This window comes from Cornus florida, unplaced genomic scaffold (assembly GCF_030987335.1).
Source record: "Cornus florida cultivar Cherokee Brave unplaced genomic scaffold, ASM3098733v1 CherokeeBrave_3.0.0_Hap2_Chr11, whole genome shotgun sequence".
Classification (NCBI taxonomy): Eukaryota; Viridiplantae; Streptophyta; class Magnoliopsida; order Cornales; family Cornaceae; genus Cornus; species Cornus florida.
The window spans coordinates 116257649-116280951 of NW_026775581.1; the positions used below are offsets into that span (position 1 = coordinate 116257649).

The 23303-nt window shown below is 34.9% G+C and overlaps 2 protein-coding genes and 1 pseudogene across 3 annotated transcripts; 2 read left to right on the forward strand and 1 right to left on the reverse strand.

The window, feature by feature from the left end:
• The first annotated feature begins 1786 nt into the window (after positions 1 to 1786).
• On the forward strand, positions 1787 to 5263 carry LOC132286644 (probable LRR receptor-like serine/threonine-protein kinase At1g74360; annotated as a pseudogene).
• A 3449-nt stretch (positions 5264 to 8712) lies between these two features.
• LOC132285123 (uncharacterized) lies at positions 8713 to 13585 on the reverse strand. Of its 2 annotated transcripts, XM_059787290.1 has the most exons (3): positions 13292 to 13585; positions 11347 to 11434; positions 8713 to 9733 (listed from the first exon to the last, which is right to left on the reverse strand). In XM_059787290.1, exon 3 carries the CDS (start codon positions 9625 to 9627, stop codon positions 9115 to 9117), a length of 513 nt encoding a protein of 170 aa, XP_059643273.1. In that variant the 5' UTR covers positions 9628 to 9733; positions 11347 to 11434; positions 13292 to 13585; the 3' UTR covers positions 8713 to 9114. The 2 variants fall into 2 exon arrangements, with proteins under 2 accessions (XP_059643273.1, XP_059643272.1); XM_059787289.1 differs by lacking the exons at positions 11347 to 11434; positions 13292 to 13585 and having other exon boundaries at positions 8713 to 9851.
• Positions 13586 to 18080: 4495 nt separating this feature from the next.
• Positions 18081 to 22751, forward strand: LOC132282605 (stromal cell-derived factor 2-like protein). The gene is made up of 6 exons (XM_059784336.1): positions 18081 to 18505; positions 19040 to 19180; positions 19320 to 19460; positions 21604 to 21653; positions 21739 to 21868; positions 22407 to 22751. Exons 1-6 carry the CDS (start codon positions 18404 to 18406, stop codon positions 22488 to 22490), a joined length of 648 nt encoding a protein of 215 aa, XP_059640319.1. The 5' UTR covers positions 18081 to 18403; the 3' UTR covers positions 22491 to 22751.
• Positions 22752 to 23303: the final 552 nt, after the last annotated feature.

Here is a 23303-nt window from a genome sequence, read left to right on the forward strand (position 1 = left end):
AAATTAAAATAAATTGGAAACAGAGCAACTGATTCACAACGAATTTGAGAGACACCAACCATAGTGCACGATAAGAGTAATTCCTTGCTTCTTAAGTGACAACTCCTCAAATTTGAACTCTTGTTTTTCAAGTGCTATGTAAAACATTTTATAAGTGCCAGCGATCCATGATGTAAAATCACGCTCTCTACATTTTTCCTATTAAATTGAGTGAAAAAAAAAAAGGAGTTGCAGCTGGCTCCTGTTGTGTAGTTTCTATATTTATTTTTAGAAAACCCAATAGCCTACAATAGGAAGAAAACCCTAATTTTACAAAACCCAATAGCCTACAATAGGAAGAAAACCCTAATTTTAGAAAACCCAATAGCCTACAATAAGAAGAAAACACAAAAACAAGAACCATTACAACAAAAAAGCTTAAGAAACACCAAATCATCATAACTCAATCCAAATTTACAGCTGAAAAAAGAAAACAAGAAAAATTCAACTGAAACAATGAAAATGCACTGACAAATGTATGGTTTGAAGCTCACCGAGAACCCTTGATCCCTCTTCTGAGCCCATTGTAGCTGGACTGAAAATTGAGCTGGGTTTCTCAATTCCTACAGCGATAAAGCTAGAGAGAGAGGGTGGAGGGACCGGCTTAGAAAGAGTCGTGGAGAAAGAGAGAGAGAGAGAGCAGCGATGAGAGAGAGCAGCGAATGAGAGAATTTTATTTTTAGGGCCAAAGAAGATCGTATTTACCGAACGAATTAGGGCAATATATTAAATTATGGAGAAAGGGCATTTTAGGCAACACTAAAAAAAGTGAGAAGGACATTTTTGGCAAAACATTTCTTGAACAGTAATAATTCATGTGCCACGTCAGCAATTCATTTTAGGGAAATATGAAACTTTGACTCCGCCTCTGAGTAAATACGGAGCCCTAACCCCATTTATATGTAATTATCCCTTAATTATATGACCAAATTATTCTTTTAACCATTTAATGACCATTATACCCTTTAAAACCCCAGACCCAGTTAAAGAGAATAATCGTTTGCTCTGCTCTGCTGTGCAAATATCCCTTACACAACCAATGATCAGTAGATATATATCATAAATCTCTCTCTGTACACACACACACAAATTTTATGTCCCTATATATATATATACTCTATTTTTGCTGGTATTTTTGGAGGGTCTGCGACTATCGTCTTGCAGAACCATTGTTAACGGCTCTTTCACAGTTGTGAAGGTTTTATGTTTGCAGAGATTATGTGATCTTTTAAGAAATATAGGGGGTTTATGATTTTAACACTACTATATATTAGTATAAGATTTTCTGATAAAGATAGCTCCTCTAACCAGAAGAAGAAGTAGAAGGTTAGATTACAATACTGATCATGAGGAAGAAACCGATTATGATTTTAACACTAATATATATTAGTATATGATTTTGGTCCAAACATATACTTTTTTACCCCCCTCAAATGGTTGGAGGGGATTATTTGATAAAAAATTAGATAAGGTGTTTATTGTACTTTGCCCTAAAAATTATTCGCCTAATATTTTAGATCTAACTTATTTAATTTTTCTTGATGACATAAATATATTAATTATTGAAATTTTTTTTTTGAAAATATTGTAGAATTTAACAAGCACTTCGTAGGAAATTCTGTTGGTCCCTTTGCAGGCGCTCTAAGTTCAACCACAATCTTATACAGTCAACACGCATTATATATATATATATATATATATATATATATATATAAACACACACGTATATGCACACATAATATATATATTTTAAGATTTTCGGATAGAGGTTACCTATTAAGTCACGATAGCTCCTCTAACAACTTTCTCTTGATTAGTGAAGAAGAAGAAGATTAGATTGCATTGACCATGTCAGAGGAAGAAACCGATCCACGTCCCATCGCATTAATCATTTTCCTAATCTTAATTACAGGTACGCTAATCTATGCCTTTCATTACATCTAAATTTCTTTTCCTCTGTTTGGATCATACAATCAAACTTTCCGGGAAAAATCCATTTATTTGTTGATTCTGCAAAAATTTCTGTTAGTTCAGAACTACGGAACTGTTAACCAACCAACTATTTTCTTGCTCTTGTTCGTGTTTAATGGCGCCAAACACACTGTCGCTCCCACAATTTCAGATTTTATAATCTATCTATATAAATATATATGTTTTGAGTTTTTCGAGAATCATTGTATTGATTTCAGTTGAATTTTAATTCGGAAGTCTCGAAACATGTGAATTGCAGGTACACACAAATGGTACTCACAATCTCCAGTTTCGTAATTCTCTCAATCTTGTTTATACACATATATATACATGTGTGAATATATAAATATATATATTTCGTGATTTTGTATGGTGTACGACAAGTTTAGTAGTTTGTTGAATATATTTTTTTTTTCCGAGTTTTTCGAAATTGACGCTATTGATTTGACTTAAATTTTTGTAATTTGGAAGTTTGGGAACATGTGAATTGAAGGTACTCACAGTCTAAGTTTTGTAATCTCTCATTCATGTTTATACACATATATAATTGTATGATTAATACATCACATATATAAGTGTATATGCATTAATTCATCATTTTGTGTGTAGTAATAATTTAGTAGTAGTTTGCTGAATCATTTTTTTTTTTAGTTTTTCGAGAATGATTCTTTTGAATTGACCTAAATCACAGAAATTCGTAATTCTGAAAACATTTGAATTGCAGGTAAGGTTGTTAATGGTGTTGGAGATTCACTAGAGACTGATAAACAAGCATTGCTCAACCTGAAAACACACCTTGAAGATCGAAATCCCCTGAACAGAGGACGATATGCCCAATGGAACCAACAGAATTCTTCGCCGTGAGATTGGCCGGGAATTTTGTGCTCCGGCGCTCGAGTCACCGAAATCGACCTCTCCGGGAGCCAAATCGCGGGCGACATGTTCGGAAACTTCTCGTCCTTAACCGCCCTCACGCACCTAAATCTCTCGAGGAACACCATCGACGGAGCCATTCCGGCCGACCTAGGCCAGTGCCAGAACCTCAAATATCTGAATTTGTCTCATAACATCATCGGCGGAGTGCTTAACTTGACCGGACTCAGCAGCTTGGAGGTTCTCGACCTAACTGTCAACAGATTTAGCGGCACAATTCAGTTGAGTTTTCCGGCGATTTGTAACCGTTTGATTCTTGCAAACATTTCGGCAAACAATTTCACCGGCGAGATTGGTGATCTTTTCTCTGAGTGCCCGGAATTGCAATATCTTGATCTGAGCACCAACAATTTTAGTGGAGATGTATGGCTAGGGTTTGGGAAGCTGAGAGAGTGTGCTATATCTGAGAATAGTTTCAATGGCATTATTTCGCCGTCGATTTTCTCAGGAAATTGTAGCCTAAAAGTTCTGGACTTGTCAGGAAACTCATTTGTTGGAGAATTTCCAAAGGAAATTTCAAATTGTAAGGATTTGGTGATTTTGAATCTGTGGGGAAACAACTTCACAGGGAAAATTCCGGCAGAAATTGGATCGATTTCGGGTCTTGAAGGGCTTTACTTGGGGAGCAACAATTTTTTCAGAGAAATTCCGGAGTCTCTTTTGGGTTTGAGTAAGTTGGCCTTTTTGAATATGGGCAAGAACAATTTTGGGGGAGATATTCAAGAAATTTTTGGGAAATTCAGGCAGGTGAAGTTTCTTGTATTACATAATAATTCATATACCGGGGGTTATACACCTCTGGAATTCTCAAGTTGCCGATAATTGAGAGGCTAGACCTGAGGTTGAACAATTTTTCGGGGCCATTACCAGTTGAAATTTCTGAAATGATGAGCTTGAAGTTCTTGATTCTTGCATGCAATAACTTCTCTGGCAATATACCACCTGAATATGGAAAGTTGACAGGCCTTCAAGCTCTTGATCTCTCCTTCAATCAGCTAAACGGCTCAATACCACCAACCTTTGGAAATTTAAGTTCTCTTTTGTGGTTGATGCTTGCGAACAATGAATTAACAGGTGAAATCCCACTGGAGTTGGGGGATTGTAATAGCTTGTTGTGGTTAAACTTCGCGAACAATCAACTTTCTGGGACAATCCCACCTGAGTTGACAAATATTGGTTTGAATGCGACTCCAACCTTCCAGTTAAATAAGAAAAGTGATGGACTTGCTTCTGGTTCTGGTGAGTGCTTGGTGATGAGGAGGTGGATTCCGGCAAACTATCCTCCTTTTAGTTTTGTGTACACATTGCTTACATAGAAGAGTTGCAGAAACCTTTGGGATAAGTTGCTGAAAGGATATGGTCTATTCCCAGTGTGTGCGCCTGGCTCAACTGTCCGGACATTTCAGATATCCGGTTATGTCCAACTTAGCGGGAACCAATTATCCGGTAAACTCCCTCTTGAGATTGGTAAGATGCAGAACTTCAGTATGCTGCAATTGGGTGAAAATAAATTCAATGGTTCTCTCCCTCCAGAGATTAGTCAAATGCCACCTGTAGTCCTCAACATTTCACAGAACAAGTTTTCTGGTGAAATTCCAATGGCAATTGGTGATGTCAAATGCTTAGAAAACCTGGACTTGTCATATAACAATTTCTCAGGCACGTTCCCAACCAGCTTGAACAACTTGAATGAGCTCAGCAAATTCAACATCTCATACAATCCCAACATTTCTGGTGTGATCCCCACAACTGGGCAATTTGCAACATTTGAGAAAGAGTCCTACTTTGGCGACCCATTGCTGCTCCTTCCACCTTTCATTAAAAATGTTTCACCACCAAACCAGAATGAAATGCCAAAGAAGCCTACGAAATTGGGTGCATCTAATTTGGTGTTCTTAGCTCCACTTGTGGCTTTCTTATTATGTGGTGTCATGTCACTCATAGTCTGGCTATTCCTATTGAAAAAGTGCAAGGTAAGGACTTCATGTTTTCTGCATGACTGTAGGATACCAATAAATTAATCCGTTTGAACAAAACAGGATTTACAAATGCTAACATCTTGATAGCTGTTGGAAAATTATTGGATTGCTTCTATTTAATATGTGCAACTTTTATTATATTATTAAATGTAATTAGTGCAAAAAACCACCTTTAATTTCAAAAGGTTGCAAAACACCCTCTCTCTTTTCTTTTCTTTTTTTCTTTTTTTTTTTGGGAGCAAAAAACAACCCCAATTTACTAATGGTAACAAATTACCCCTTTTGCCTAACTGAGGACTAACTGCAGTTGAGATATGATATAAAATTACACAAAAATTCATAAATAAATAAAATAAAATAAAATAAAAATCTACAGTTCGTCCATGGCTTTGCAGCCACTGTTGGTGCTCGCCACAACACTTGGTTCATCCACTATCCTAATTGTTCTTTCGAAGTTTTTACCAAATAAAAAAGTACACATTGGAGTATATAAAGCAACAAATGAGCTCAAATTTTCATTTTAACATGGCAAATATTTATTTTTTGAAATTGATATATAACAAATTTTATTAATTCATCAAGGAATTACATTATTAATTCATCAAATAATTACATTCCAAGTTTTTTTTTTTTTCACCTTACATTCCAAGTTACAAGCATCAATTAACCATGTAGGCCATAACACTCAAAATCTCCGACCGCCATAAATATAAATTGATGCTTCATAATCAATTACAGTTGAGGCAAAATATACACATAGAAGCAGACATCTCTCGCCACCAAATCAATGGATTTCGATCCACTGCCGAACACGTTTGCCAACTCTTAGTTCTGGTTCGATCCTTCTAGCAGAAACACCTCAAATTCATCAGCAGCACTTTCGTCAGTCAGAGCTCTGATTCCGTGCGCTCTTCGCCGTTGACAAATGGCTGAATCATTATCAATCCAATGATTTTCAATTTCTCGAACACCAGAATTTTTAGCTAGGAAACCCAGACCGGTAGAAATTGACATAACTCGTGAGAAATCGCTTCACAAGGTCGATAAGAATGTGGTTTTGAAAACTTCGGAAAGTCAATTTTACATTTATAAAACCACCACTATTACTATATAGTATAGTAAGTATGGATCGTCCACATGGACTAGCGGCTTCATTCAATTTACAATTAGTGAACAAGTGATTACATAGAAAATATGTTTGCTTATCATCCTAGCAGCTTCATTCAATTTACAATTAGTGAACATGTGATTAAATAGAAAATATGTTTGTTTATAATCCTAATGAAACTAAACAAATGCAAATAAAAGAAATGATAAATGGATAACTGAATGAAGACATTGAAAAATTTAAGTCATAGAATCCACATCTAAGCCTTGTAATTATATCATTGCAATCAAATTTTGGAAAATATATTTGTGCAATTAAGAATTGTGGCTATATGCACACAATCGTGGTCAAGAGAATATATAAATTGCATCAACATGCATAACTCAACAAAGCTAAGCATGAATTGTATACCTGGATACTTTTACTCTAATGTTGTAGCACAACCCATCAAATCTAAGCATGAATTATCAAATAAAATGCAAATACATCAATTAAGCACCATTATTTAACCATCATCCACACAACTACAAGAAGTGGAGATGTTGAGATCAATCAACCATAATCATTGCATAAGACAATGTAAAAATCATATGAAGATTGATTAAAGCATTAAACACACAACTAATCTTGGTGCAAATTAAAGAATTAAAAAGACAACTAATCTTGGTACAACCAAGTTTAATTCGCAAGGTTAAACAATCTACACAATAATCCCCAAATTGAAAACAAATAATACAATACTTGGGTTAGGGTTTCATGTAACGACCCAAACTCAGGGGTCCGGATCGCTAACAGGGTCCCGACCCGACCTGTATATACCCAAGGGTAAAATGGTCTATGTGACCCGTACAAGGCATTTAAAGTCTATATGAAGTCTTAATGATCGATTCTAATCATTTTAAATAGCTTCTGGATAAAGAAAAAAAAAACCTCGGTTACAATTTGGTTCACTTACGGTTACAAGGGTTAATCGGTCTTTTTGGGTCGTTCATTGCATTAGGGATCTTATAATTGTCTTCTAGGCTATAGCTATATCTAGTTGCTTAGGATCATTTATAAATGAAAGAAAATAACTTGGTTCGAGCTCACCCATTTTAAGGCTCAAAAGGGTAAAAATGTCATTCCGGGCCAATTTACTCGCATTCCAGCGGGGCCATAGTGATTTAAGCTTCCCCAAATACCTTGGTGGACCCATACATTGAAGTTCGGGGCCAACAAAAACTTTTAAAAAAACAGCGCCTAAAATCTAATACAGAACGCTCCATTGATGTCCTCGGAGAACTCTGAGGGTGCCACAAGCACCTTAGCGCATGCCCCGAGCACTCAGTAGATACTCTCGGAGCGCTCTGTAGGTGTGTCCTAGGCACCCCGACGCATGCGCCGAGCGTTCGCAATAAAGCAGGGAGTGCTCGGAGCAGCCCAGAAATGGGGTTTTTGCCTCCTTTTATCCCCGTTCGCGATCCTGAACACCCATTTGGTCATTTTTGACCTAAATGCCCCTATCTCAATATAATCAAACATGCATAAGTATGGTAAATGAAAGCAAGGCATCAATTAAAACCTTTGAGTTACATCATTTACATTAAAACATACTCCGACGGGATAAAGATACAAGTTTAGACCCTTCCAGCCACAATTATAATACTTTACAAGAATTTACATCAATTAAAGCGTCTAATACAAGATAATACAAAATGGTGCTTTTATTAACCCTAAGTACACTTGTGAGGGTCCTTCCTCAACCGCATCGTTGCCATAACCTAAAAAATATTAAAGGAATGGGTGAGCACATAGGCTCAGTAAAAGATCCCGAAGACGCAAACTTTGGACTCCCTTAAGCCACGAAACAAATAAGGGCAATGAAAGAGTATCGGGATCATGCATTAGGGAATGTCATAGCATTTTAAACCACAAATCAATCTCAACAATTTCATTTAAACAATCCATCAAATTGTTACATAGAATGTAATGCAGTATTCCTTATTTTCCCAACCCTAGTCTCAACCGACTCCAAACCTGGCCTTTACCGGCCCTAATTCCCACCTACACTAACCGACTCCAAACAATCCATCGATTTAAAATTAGAGATGTTAAAAATACATAATCGACGTTCTTTACTAATATAAATTTTAAATAACATAAATTTGTTATTTAAAATTTAGCTTAATTTTAAATTTAAGTTACATTTCTTAAATAATTTAAACTCAATCCATTCATTTTTTTTAGAGCGAAAGTGTTTTTTTTTTGGGCTGTCAACTCCTCACAAAAACCATATAAATTTTAAACCATATAAATCTTACCTATGAGAGGAGAGCTTGATCATGCATATTCAGATCAGGGTATCTTCTGAACTGATTCAGATATGTAAAAGATTGAACCCATCACATATCTACTCACCCACTCACCATTTCGCAATCTTTCTCTATGGACCTCGATAGACCACAGCTGCACCAAACCAATTCAGAGCTAAGTACAATCTTTTGGGAACCTTTAATTTTCCAAAATTATTTTCCTTTTTACATTAATAAGTACATGAAATCCTTTGTTTCGTTCAAATTGTGTGCATCATTTAAAATAAAAGTTGAATTTGATTCGTTAACCAAACATATCTATAGATCTTTTAAGGCAAGTTCACTCGTGCTTTTAGTTGCGAATACAGGCATGCACACACACACACACACACACACACACACTAACTATATCCTATTACATAAGTAAACATTTTGTTCTCCCTTCTAGCACTAAGATAGATTTTTTTTTTGCCTCCAATAAGTAACTTGACACAGCTATTTTAATGTACAGGTCCGATTTTCGCCACCATAAAGAGAGATTCTTCAAAATGCAAAGGGCAATGATACATCAGCATTCACTCTCAGTTTCCCTCTCCAATCATCCCACCTCAAGTTGTTCATTGCAGTTGCAAAGCAGCACTACTCATTTGGTATTTGTTGAGGGAAGCCATCATTCACTTATGCTTCGAAAGATAAGTGTGACATTGTTGATGAATAAAAAATTTCACTTCTTTTGTTATGTGACTTGTGTATGGCAAGAGAGAGCCCCTACAAGCTACAAGAGGCCATTCAATCATCGCCGCCAGAAATATTCTTCAGCCTCGGACTCCAAAATGGTGTCATCAATCTTTTGGCTTACAAGTTTCATTGCATTTACACACTTCTCTGCCTCTTTAACACCTTCTTGCGCTGCCACCAGCTCCACTTGCCTCTGTTCCAACTCCTTAGTGGCTGCTTTAATGACAAGGATGCTATTTGCTTTTGCATTCTTGTGCAAGGAAGATCTCTGACCAACCTCTTCTACTACATGGATCTTTGCTAAGTGCTCGCGCGGCCAGGAAACTTCAAGTTTGGCCGCCTCTGCATCCGATACTTCATTTTCTATAACTTTAAGCTCAGTAATAATGTGAGTAATGGCATTGCTTTGCAGCCGCTGAACAAGATCACAAACAAACCCAAGCAGGGAAACCCTCGCAGACGCTGACTTGAACTGACAATTAGCAGAAATGTCGCCGTATTTTGCAAAAATTGCCCCAAGTTTAGATGCGGCACTAGCCTTCACTTTGTATCCATTGACATAAACCATCTCATTGCATGCAATAGCTCCTTGAGCAGTAGATAGAGGTGTGACCGTGGTAGGCAAGATCCCCGTCTGCAGTTTCCCCTCTTTCTCATCATGCGAACTCCAGAAGCTAGTCTTATTGCATGAATTCATTTGGGTGAGAATAGGAACATGCATGCCTTCAGAAAAGGTACCTCACATAGTATGAGTAAGATAATTCTACATAAAAAAGATAAGAACTGCATGAAATAAAACTTGATTTGTGTTTTTATGTTATACAGTTCACTGCATAAGCCATTTGACAAGATGAAACTGATACTGAGTGAAGCCAACAGAATTTAGGATTCATTGAGTATTGCACCGATAAACCCCGATCGGCTATCGTTGTTGTACTTGCTGCATGATGTATTGTGATCTGTCACCGACAATTCTTCACTTTAAAACATTTAAGTGGTTTCCTTTTCATTTCTAGGATTCACTTTCTTGGAGATATGTTGACATTACCATACTTAAGACTGTTCGACATCTCATATTTAGTACATTCTTGAGAATATAATTAATGGATATTGAAACTAAATAGCACTTCTATTTATAATCAAAACAATGCAAGCTAATAACTTCCCATATGAGGATTTTTGACTCGTACACTTGAGAAAACTTTTCATTAACTGAATACAGCCACAGCATTCTCATAGAATCAGAGAATTGTTCGCACAAAACAGAACAGAGCATTCATCTAGAAGTCAGCTAGTAACTTGGAAAATCAACAAGAAAAGAAAAAGATATGGCCGTTAACGCCAAGTTGTAAAAGGCAGCAAAAAACAATTTCCAGGTCATCAGTGACCATGATAAAAAATAAAAATAAAAATCTGTAGTAGTAATAAGGAGATCATATTACAGCTTCTGTGCCACTTAAGATGTCATTCTTTGTTGGTATATATGTCTTACACATAACTGGCCTCTGCAATTTTCCACTTAAATATTATTTTTTCCCTAAGCCAAACTTTTATTAATCACCAAACTACAAACTACAAACAGAGAGGCATACCTCCCAAATACAAGAAAACAGACCAATCTAATAAACAACACTTCCAAAAGTTAGCTAACCGAAGCAACAAGGAGAAAAAACCAACAAAAGGAAAAGCAACATATTTTTTTTTTATTTTTTTTATTTTTTATAAAGCTATCAAAATATGTGCAAGAGTTAAAAACTTGAAATTCATTAATCCTCTAGATTTGAGACGAAAACCACACTATTGAGTATGCATCAGAGAGTTGGCAATCTGGCATGCCTAAGGAAGGTTGAAATAGCTGGTTTTTGAGCTCTTTCACATGTAACACAGAGGTTTATTGACAGCAAAAACCATACAAAAGAACTAGAGTTTTAAAGAGGTGGGCAGTAGATAAATTAAACAAAATAGAGTCTAAAAATTATTTGAAGACAGTACGTTGACATATCCACAAGGTTATCAAGTTTCTGCTTATAAATAAATGAAATAAAATCCAAGAACACTAGCTAAAATTGCACGCATTGAAATTTAAGTGGCTACAAAGAATCTCAAGCCCATGCACGTAAAACACACTTCAGGGAAATAAAAAATTTGAATTACAACATTTACATTCCAGAAGCATCAGTAATTAGAGGATCAATTGATTGCCCTTGATAGAAAATGAGTCAAGCATTAGGTACATTGCATCGGGAAAAATAGAGCATTAGTGTACAGAAGCAGGCAGCAGACTTACCCCGTCCGGCATTAGGTTCACTTCTGACGAAATTCCAGAGTTCCTTTCTGGGAGTCAATATCAATTCACCACTGTTACAAACCAAAACCTGCATGAGAAAATGTCACACACACTGACTTGGGAAAAAAATATACCATACACAATGCTTAGAACAAAAAGCCTTATCAATTATCCCCCGGCCATAGATTTCCAATTCTAAAATAAACAACTTCAGCAAATTTTCTTGCAACTGATTGTGTTTTGAAAACAGCATAGTTTTGAGAGCTTCAAAACAACATCTGCCCTCGACATGTTTGTGTACGAGAGAGAATCTGGATCTTACCAATTGGTATCATGGAATCTATTCTCTTATCTCGATAGATATATTATGTACACCATATCCACGTGTAGAAATAAATTTAACATCAATTTAAACTTACAAAAATAATTGACATATTAATATATGTATCAGTCTACAATGTTGATATATTAATATATTGCAATATGTTATTGCCAATATCTATGTTTACAAACTCAAGCATTTTTTTTCTTTTCATGTTTAACAATTTTTGTTCCAACTAGATTCTTACGAATCAAATTTTTCATAAAGTAAAAATGAAAATGGCAATGAAAATAACTTTTGTATACTACATGCATATAATAATAAAATTTAACTACATTTAGGTGTCACCGTTTTATTGAAGAAAAAACAAAAAAGTCTTGACAAAAATGCTTGTTGGCTTCCCATTAGATGTGGAATAACTTCCTATCGTACATTTAGCACCAAATGCTATTGAAAGGATCTTTGCATTTTATCATTTGCTATCTTAAATATTAGACAGTACATAAATTAGATACGTGTACCAAATAGTAACAATAAGAAATTCGGACAGAAAACTAAATAACACTAACAAAAATCAGCCCACATACAACACAAGGTGCATTCAACAGTAAGCATAAATCCATTTACGGTACCAAATATTAACAATAAGCGATTGTATAAGATAATCCATATACACTAGCAACCATCAACTTGAAGTCATTTACAAGCAATCATCAATGCATACATGATACAGCATTAATAATGAGGAGGAGTAAAAATATAAAACCAAATCTCACTAATGACTTCACCCTACCACTACTAATTCAAGTGTAGATAAAAAAAATAAAAATACTTGGAATTGGATATTATGCATATAACTTCCTTATAATCCAAGAAACCTCTTGTAATACTCAAAATGTGCAAAAAATAACATGCCAGTACAAATTTTACAGAGCTACCCTTTCACCAAATGAGGGGGTTATATACACATGCACAATATCTATATTGCAAGGGCTTCGTATGTACAATATTCATGTAAGAAAAATTCTTTTTACACTTCATAATAATGGATGCAGAGGGGATTGTTTGAAATATTTTCATATTATAGGTGGTTTTTTTGCATGAAGGGTACAGGTTGCAATTACTTTCGACATATGAATGTTTTATTTCCAAAACAAAAAAAAAAAAAAAAAATCAACCAACACATATCAATTATCCCAAAAAAATTAAAATAAAAACAATGTGTTATGTGGCAGTAACAATGAAAGAGTCGCAGAAACACCTAAAGGCCTCTAGCCCAATTGTATAACCTCTCCATTCTCAAATATGAGGGATTCTAACCTGAGCGTGGGCAAAATGTGCATGTGAATACTTACCTGATCAAAAAAATAAATAAAAATAAAAACTTGCAAGAACCGTATTGACTCTACATACAATCTTCAACCCATTTAAACTACGTGATTTTCTCGATAAGCAATTGGGAAAACTATAACTTTTACCTATGACAGACAATTGGAAAGATTAAATCAGCATACACCATTTATATATAGCATAGATTCAAGAAGCCTCTTCCAAGCCGTTGGAATATGTGTATGTGGATTGGTGTTCCATATAATAGAGATTATAAATGAAGAGAAAGTGGACCTTTAAAACACGAACGTAGAGGAGTCAATCAATCAATGTAAGATGTGGGCATTTGGAGCATATTCCAAACATCTTTGAGCTCCTTCACCGGAGAAGAATAAACCGTTTCTTCCCAGCTTTAAACCCCAACTATCAAGTTTAACGCAAGGATAGTGATCTACAAAACTCTCGTTTCACTCAAATCCACTCTTAAAACCTTAGGCCTCGTTTGGATGGGTGGATTTGGGGGATTGGAAAAGAAAAGAATGAAAAGGATAAGAAATTTTGTGTTTGGATGGGAGGATTTAAAAAGAAAAGAAACAAAAATGAGTTAGTGATATTTTCATAATGCAAAATTTAGTCTCTAAAATTATTACATTTAATCACCTCCAAAATTATTGACAATAATTGGATTGCTATCATTTCTTTTATATTATTTCCTCTGTCTTATTCAAACAAGAATATTAATAGCTTCTTTCTTTTCTCTCTTATTTATCCAACTATGAATGTAATTATTGTTATTCTTTCATTTCCTTTCATTTCTTTCGTACCTAATATTATCCTTTAATTTCTTTTCTCTCCTCCGTATCCAAATAATTATGCTACGTTTGGTGTGCAGGAATGGAATGGAATGGAATGAGAATGGTAATGGAATGGAATGGTCATTCTCATTCTATTGTTTGGGTGTAAATATGAAATATGTAGGAATTGAATAATAATAACCATTCAAGTGTTTGGTTGGACTAATTTAAAATTTAGAATGGAATAAAATTTTAATTGAATTCTCCAAAATATCTCTCTTAGTAACAAATAAATTAAATTAAATTAACGATAATGATGGTGGTGGAAGGCGGCGGCGGCGGTGGTGGTAGTGGTAGCGGTGGCGGTGGCAGTGGTGGAAGGTGGTGGTGGTGATAAAAGGTGGTAGAAGGCGAAGATGGTGGTGGAAAGCGATGGCGGCGGCGTTGGTGGTTGTGGAAGGCGGCAGAGGTGGTGGTGGTGGTGGTGGTGAAAGGTGGCGGTGGCGGTGGTGGAAGGCGGCGGTGGTGGTGTAGCGTTGTGGCGGTAACGGTGGTAGAAGGTTGTGGTGGTATTGAAAAGCAGTAGCAGTGATGGCAGCGGTGGTGGTGGAAGGTGGTGAAAGGTGATGGCGGCGGTGGTGGTGGAAGGTAGTGAAAAGCAATGGCAGTGGTGGTGATGGAAGACGGTGGCGGTGGTGAAAGGCAGCGGTGGTGGTTGTGGCAAACGGTGGCGGTAGCGGTGGCGAAAGGCGGTGGCAGTGGTGGTGGTGGAAAGTGGTGGGCGATGGTGAAAGTCGGTGGTGGTGGAAGGCAGTGGTAGTGGTGGTGGTGGTGGTGAAAGGCGAAGATGTTTGTGATGGAAGGTAATGGTGGTTTTTGGACTTGGAATATGAGGGTGTTTTGGGAAGTCGATTTTTTAAAATAAATTACTTAGAAATGGAATGGCCATTCCATAGGTTTAGTTGTGGAATGGATTTTCATTCCAATGGAATGGCCATTCCCACTTTAAGTTGCATACCAAACAAATGAAAGGTTGGAATGGGCATTCCATTCCATTCCATTCCTGCACACCAAACGTAGCATTACTATCATATCCTTTTAAATAGATGGAATATAAGTGGAATAATAATTTCTTCTATTGAATTTTTTTTTTTTTTTTTTTTCCCCGAAAGGTGAAGGTAATTCCTTTTAATTGTTGAGAGCAAATTTGAAATTATGAAAATAATATTTAAACACTATTATTTTTCTCCTTATCTTATCATTTTTTGAGATATATCCTTCCCTATTGAGACATATACTTTCTTTTCTTTCATTTTTAACTAACCAAACACACTTTCATTATCTTTCTTTTCTTTTTTCTCCCTATCTTTCCAAATCCGAGAGAAAAGAAAAGATAGTGTAGATTGTTTTTGGGTTATTTAAAATGAAGGAAAATATAGGATAGGGAGAGATAGACATTCTTTTTTATCCTTCATATCATATCTCTCAAAAAAATGAGAAGATAGGAAAACAAATAATAGTGTTTAAGTAGTAGTTTCATAATTTCGAAACTGCACTCAATAATTAAAAGGATCGAATTATTATTACACTCATGTCTTATCTATTTTAAAAAGCATGATAGTAATTTGGTCATTATCCGTTATTTTCATTTTTCTCCTATCATATCATACTATCATTTTGCTTATTTTTTCTCATATACATCCAAACATAAATAGAGATTATTGATATCATTTCCTTTATTTTATTTTATCTCATAACTAATACTACCATCTCCTTTATTTTTTCTTATGTGTATCCAAACGGAACTGACCCAATTTAATTATATAGAAATAGAAAGAAAAGAAAGGAATGTATGAATCATTAAACAGGAAAAGAAAAAAATAATAATAAATAAAATTCATTAAACAAACAGAAAGGAAATGGGAGAATATGGATGGATATAATATAGGATTTTATTATTAAAAAATAAAAATGAAAAGAAAGAGTTATAAAGATTAATTTTAAAAAATTAATACAGATTTTTGCCTTATTTTATCAAATACAAAATTAAAATATCTACAAGTCATAAGCTTGTTGTGATTAATCTTAACCCTTTCTTTATTTTTAAATTTTCATTTTGTTCTTACCTATATATTTATCTTCTTACTTATATATTTGTGTTCTAAATATAAAATGGTAAAGTGATAAATATAAAAGAAATATTATTTTCTTTCTTTGTTGAAGTGATAATTTTTTGGGTAAATTACACCGACATCCCCTGAGGTTAGGTCATATTTCAGGTAGATGAAGATTTTGGTTTTAACTTTCACTTACATCCCAATTTACTTTTTAGCCTCTGACACATGAAAATTGACTATTTTAACCTCAATTTTTTAATACAAAATATATATAATCATAAATGACAAAAAGGCCCTCAGTGTATATATATATATATATATATATATATATATAATATACACCCGTGTCCATTCTTTTTGGGTTTTGATGGATTATTGTGGAAATTGATAATAACATATTTTTATATCTTTGGCAGATTAATTAATTGAACAATCGCCTAAGATTTTGCCGGCTTGTCTCCTTTCTGGGTGGATGTGTATCGTCATCAAATTTGTCTTCACGGCGAGGCGGTAGTTGACAGAGACAACAACGGGTGGGACCTTGCAACGGCAAATGACGTCGTGGACCTTGGTTTTGGCACTAAGGTAGGTGAATCTGCCACAATGCAAGAAAACAATGACAGGAAGGAGATCCTCGGACGTGAATTGGGTATGATGATGGTACGCGGAGGAGGAAGAAGATGAAGTTGTATGATAGGAGTAGTTTGGTAAGAAAAATAGTCAATGGGAGGTCAAAGGGTAACATAGTCATTTAATATCTCCTAAGTATTACGGCCCCATTAAAAATTGACAGTGAAATGTTAAACCACTAATTCAAATATAAGTGAAATTTAAAACCAAAATTTTCAAAAATGACTTAATCTTAGATGTCTGAGTATAATTTATCCTAATTTTTTTCCGATAAGTTTGAAGTGATAAGTTTCTTTTCTTATATAAACCGTGTTATTTTCTTTCTCCCTTGCAACTATTATTATTATTATTATTATTATTTAACTTGCATAGCTTAGACAATTGAACAGACAAGAAGAAGACACATAGTCAATGTAAATTTGTTTCGTAACCCCAGACAAACTTTATCAGACAGAATACGATTATATCGAAGCAAATGTCTGCAGGGATTCTAAAGCAGTATAGTGAATCTAATAGACATAGTAGACGAATGTGCAAGCTGACCATGAGAACCTAAGTCAGACGCAAATCAACTGCTACTTATCCATCAAGAATATACTGTTTAGGACACAGCGGTGTTGACAAATCATAAGTTATTGAAATTTTACTTTTGAGTCGCACCCATAATTTAAATAATGCATATAATGTAAGATTGATACACGGTACTCAAACCCATAACCTTTATGTCCTATACAATTAGAAAAAAACATTTCATCAATTCTTCCTAAATTTTAAGTGTCAAACAGATGGGTGACTGAAATATTATCATTATTTATTTTGTATATGTACTACTACCTCGTCTCAAAATGATTTTCCTACTTCCTATTTTAAAAACTGTAATGTGAGTTACAATTCTCAAAATAGTCCAAGAATACATTCTAATATAAGTTAAAATAACAAATTAATCATTTCCAAATATTTATCTCTATCAATATTTCTATCATCCAATAAAAAATATATATATCCACGTCACCATTTTGATAAAATTAAGTGATATATAATCAATAACTTTCCAATTTATATAAGTTACAATTTATAAAATCTTTTTTATTTTTACATGATCTATTCTTAGTCTTTTTAATATTGAAAATATTTAGAAATTTAAAAATTTTATTTTTATTTTCTTAGATAATATTTAGAAAGTCTAAATTTTTATATTTAGAAATTTATTTTCACAGATAATATTTAGAAATAAAAATTTATTTTAAGTTTGAGGTAGTCCAAAGATATTTTTCTCTATCAAATTTTTGGAAAGTTTAGACCCAATCTAATTTCTAGAGCTGCCCTGAGCTCACGTTTAAGCGAGAAAAAAAGCTGACTTGCTCATACGGAAACGGGACACGTTGCAACACCCAGAAAGATCTGGGTACAACCAATTGGAACTATCCACGTCACCAAAATTCCACGTGGGACAATTTCATTTGTTCAGACTTCTACATCTACGTGGCATTGACCCTTCTCCAATTTTCCACCAAATCGTATGATACTGGTAATAAGGCTCATTAATGATCAAACTACTAGATCAACAAATCAGTGAAATAAAACCCTAATATCGGAGATCAGATCGGACGTCGCACAATCTCCCAGACTCGAACGATTTCGCCGGATATCCGGCACCACCAATCGTGGCTCCGTCAGGGCAACACCAACAGAGCCTCTCTCGAAGGAAACCCCATTCTTCATCTTCTTCTTCGTCGTCGTCACATCAAACCCTAATTTCGGGTCCGACTCGAATTGTCTATAGAGAAGCTTTGAGCTCGTCGTCCGAATCGGATCTGAACCTTCCCTTCTGGCAACGGACCTGGTTCATAGTGCTCCTCCTCTTCATGGCTTTCTCTTTCTTCGCCCTCGCTATCTTTCTCTTCCTCACTCTCGACTCCGATTACACCTCCTCTCCTGTCTACGCTGCTCCTTCTGAAGGTGTAGAGGTAATTAACTTAACTACTGTGTGTTTGTTATAGATTTGTATGTGTAAATTATATGTCTAGCCAGATTATTTGATGATTGTTCATAAATTTACCATTTTATTTTGAATTTTAATCGCTCTACTTTTGGAGATTTGTGGGCGTTTGCCTTGTTTCGCTCCTACTACGATTACCTGTTTGAGCCGTATCTCATTTGATTATTTTTGAGATCTGATTGTTTGCCTATTCAGTCTGTTGACTTATTTTTAATATTTCTGAGATTTTATTTATTTATTTTTGGGTTCTTAATTTGTGCACATATCAGTACTTGGGTAACATTCTCTTAACATGTACTTATTCCAAAAAAAAAAAAAAAAAAATGTTATTATTATAAAGGGTAACTTACTCCAAATAGAGGAAAACATCCTGCGGTTCACTCTAATCCCTCTCAAATTTTTAAGTGCAGGACTTCAAATATAGCTTACTTGTTAAAAGTTTTAGTGGTTGAATTTTTTGAAATCTCGTTCTTATTATCTTTGGACTTTTCATATATTGCAGATTACTTATGGGTCAGTCATTAAGCTGATGCATGAAAGGACCAGATTTAGGTTGCATTCTCACGATGTGCCATATGGGTCCGGCAGTGGTCAGCAGTCGGTTACTGGTTTCCCTAATGTTGATGATGCCAATAGCTACTGGGTATATCCGATGTTTATCTTTGATCTTCTTTTCAAAAAATAAAAAATAAAAAATTATTGTTGAATCAACTAAAATATTTGATCACAACTATAAAAATTGGATTGAATCTACAATTTAGACTGAATTTTTCTTTTGACAGATCGTTAGGCCTGTGCTAGATTCCTCTGCAACACAAGGGGACACTATTAAAAGTGGAACGGTACTTAGGTTGCAACATATGAGGACTCGTAAATGGCTGCATAGCCACTTGCATGCATCCCCGATTTCAGGCAACTTGGAGGTTAGCAAGTTTGGATTTACAAAACGTTAATTAGCTGATAAATTAGTCTTGATTATTTTTATTCCATTTTGTTGTTATTATTATTATTATTATTATTATTATTATTATTCTTTTGCTTCATTGTTCTAAACTTCTAATGAAATTTATGCCTATGAAATCGATAGTTGAATGAAATGTCTCTAGGCTCTAGCTCTTGACTTGACATATAGACTTATAATGTCTGTATTGTAAGTTTCGGAGAGTATACTATGGATTATATAGTTTCTTAAGAGAATGAAAGCTGGCTTTGTGAAAATAAAATGAAAGAAAATGGGGAATGGGATTTTATTATCACAGCTGTTACAGCCATTGTGGCTGTAGGCTTGTAGCCTTTGACCAGACATTGTATCAGCCTTCAACGATACTTTGGACAATACTATTACAGTCTACAGACTGGTTGTTATGCTCCGCAATTTCTATTAGTTCAACCCGTGTGTGTGAACGTAACCATCATTTATGCAATTCCAGCTTTTTTATTTTGGTGCATGGATCCCTAGCCATTAGGGTATATATTTGATTTCTATTTTTCTTTGGTGACCTTTTTACTACATTTGCAACTACCTATTTTGTTAGTGTGGGATTATTTAGAATCTAATGGTTCCTGTTTGTCAGTTCCTAGTCCTTACACTTGGCTAAGAATCCAACCGGTCAAGCTTTCAACTTCTGGTAGTAGCTTTTTTTCCGCAGAAATGGTGCTGTAAAAGCATATCTCGGATTTTACTTTGTGAATTTTAGATTTATTAACCTGCTCAATTTAATTGTCTTTCTGATTGCACTTGGGTGTCTTGGGTCAAGCTAATCCTTGTTAGCTATACATAATTAACTTGTGGTCTCTTGGTTGCGTAAACATCATGATTGAGAAAGTTAGGTTGGTGTATAGTGTAAAACTTTCTTTCTTCTATTGAAATACATCTATCTTGCAACACTATGATGGATGTTGTAACAAGGGTCATTTTGAATGACCCTTGTTACAGATGTCCACTTCAATATATCAAGTTTTGAATTTTATTTTTTTTTATTTTTTATTTTTTTTTGTGGCAATATATTATCTTCACTCTTTTCTACAATTGTACACAGCTGGTCTTACTGTGTTCTATGTTACACAATTTGAGTGAACAGATATAGTGGGTTGTATGGTTGTTTTCTTCTTTATCTTTGTTACCCTAACTCTCAGCAAAAAAAAAAAAATGAAAAGAAAAAAGAACCCTTGTCGTCTAGCCTTTTTAGTTGGATTCTTAGAAGATGTGAAGATGCAATGGGGACAAGAAATTTTGGATCCTTGTTGCTAACCATGATGAAGCTGATCGTTACTATGAGACTGCGCAACAACTCCCTTTGCTCCATCTATTGAACAACCATATGGAACATTATGTTTTTCAGTCTTTAGGAAAAGATTGATACGAATGATTCTGCAGGGAAAAAAAACAAGGAAGGATTGATATGAATGATACATGCATTGTCTTATTTACAGTTCCACTATGGTAGTTTTGATCTGATCAGAGTGCATACAAAATGTTATTACTGGCAGTCTGAAAGATTATGATGGAGAGAGAGAACTGAATAGATGTCAGTGGAATTTTGAAAAATAATTAAAAATATCTAGAAAAAAAAAAAAAAAAAATGCAAGGAGGCAAGTAACATGTGCACCCTTCATGGTACTGCATAATTTTGAGATGTGTGTTTCTCCTACCAATGTTACGAAAACAGTGGTTTAACAAAGATATAGGAAAGCCACTTATTCTCTTTTTGAAGAAAAGAACTTGTTATTGTTACAAGAAGCAGTAACCATCTTGTGTTGCCAAGTGCAACTACAGTAGTACATGCTTACACATTTGGACACACTTGCAGATCCTTTACCAGTCGGATACAAGACATGACACTCATACCTGTATAGGAAATTTAAATTTCTAACCATTTTTCCCCTAAAATTACTACTTTGTTTCGCCCTATTTAAACTGGAGAGTACACTGAATCGGCCATGTGTTTGTAAACACATGCTAGAAAATGTTTTTTTTACATATTTCTTTTTCTTTTTCCACTGCATGCCTTCTTCAAAAAAATTCAGCTTTGGAGACTGAAACTAACCTGTATAAGATATTTATAGGTGAGTTGCTTTGGAGGGGAAGGTGAATCAGATACTGGAGATTATTGGAGGTGAGATGTACTTTCAATTCTTTCTGAATTCATAAATCTTGGTGATTCAGATGGCTGATATTTTTTCCTGTGCCCCCTTTCTTAGGCTTGAAATTGAGGGTAGTGGAAAAAATTGGAGGCAAGATCAAAGAATCAGGCTTCGTCATGTCGACACTGGTGGTTACCTACACAGTCATGACAAGAAATATACTCGTATTGCCGGAGGTCAGCAAGAGGTAAAAGTCTAAATCTTTAGTCTAATTTACTTATTATTTCAATCATTTGGTGCTTAAAAGATGCATTTTTAGGATTATGAACTAATAATAGTAGAATATGCCTTCTGGTCACATTCTTCATATTTTATTCTTGTTATAGTGGACAATAATTGATGCAATAATGACTTCGTATTTGGATGAAGTCCAGATGTGATGATCAAATTTATGAGATTGGAGAATCAATTTGTGCTTTCTGAATCTCATAAAGCCTGAGTCAAGCATTAGGTGGACGGGTAGACAATCATGCGTGCAACTATGGAGTTGACACCCCGAAAGTTTCACAAACTGACAAAAATGAAATGCGAATGTCATAATACCCAATACAAATTCATGATTATTTTTTCAATAATTGATTTTTGGACGACTAATAGTAACCATTATTCTTTTCAATGAAATTATGTTGTCCTTGGTGTTTTCAGAAGGAAGATATTTTGAATCAATTTTCCCATGTTCGTATGTTTGGTTTGTCAATGTCACAAATTTCCTGTACATTCTGCAGGTTTGTGGTGTCCGTGACAAGCGTGCTGATAATGTTTGGTTGGCGGCAGAGGGTGTGTACCTCCCAATTGCTGGAAGCAAGTAAGAGTTGACAAGATCTTGTGATCCATGAAAACTAGTGCATATGTTTTTCCACTACGTTGATGGTTGGTGCTGGTGAACTTCATTGTACTAGTTCTAATATGCTAAGAATCTAAGCATTCTTCAGCAAAATGAATATTGAATTTTCGACATAGTGACAGGCTAATCATCTTTTCTTGACTTATTTGTTACAAATGTTCAAGCTCTGACTCATTTAGTAGTCTATAATGATTTTATACTATAAAGTTACCTATCTAGATTTCAATATGCTGCAACTATATTCAGATTAGAGCCCTGGCTCATGCTCTAAACAGCTTATGAATTGAAGCTTTACAGATGAAAGATCCTATAGCCCCTACATTTACGAACAAAGATTTCAAAAATACTCTTATGCATGTTTAGATTTTATTGAATGCTGAGATTTCTTCCCCTTATGACTGAGGGTTTGCTAGATCTCAACAATGTCCTGCTTAAAATACTCATGCTGCCAAGGAGCCGGTAGTTGTTATACAATACAAGGGGGAGAAAATGGCTATTTCACAATTTTATTAGCTGATTATTCCTATATTTGGTTTGAAATGGCTATTTCACAAATTTATTTGCTGATCATTCCTATATTTGGTTTGGCTCTCTACACAATTATTGTGTACTTTCGTGATAAGGATTTCATTGAAACAAACATGTTTCCATTTAAAACAGGTGCAAGTTGCCTGTGAGATGCCTCTTCTTGCCATTCATTCTGTGGGTTTCATCATAATTGGGGTTAAAAACTTCTTATTGCGGTAAAACATAATCGCTAATTGATCGTTAGAAGTAT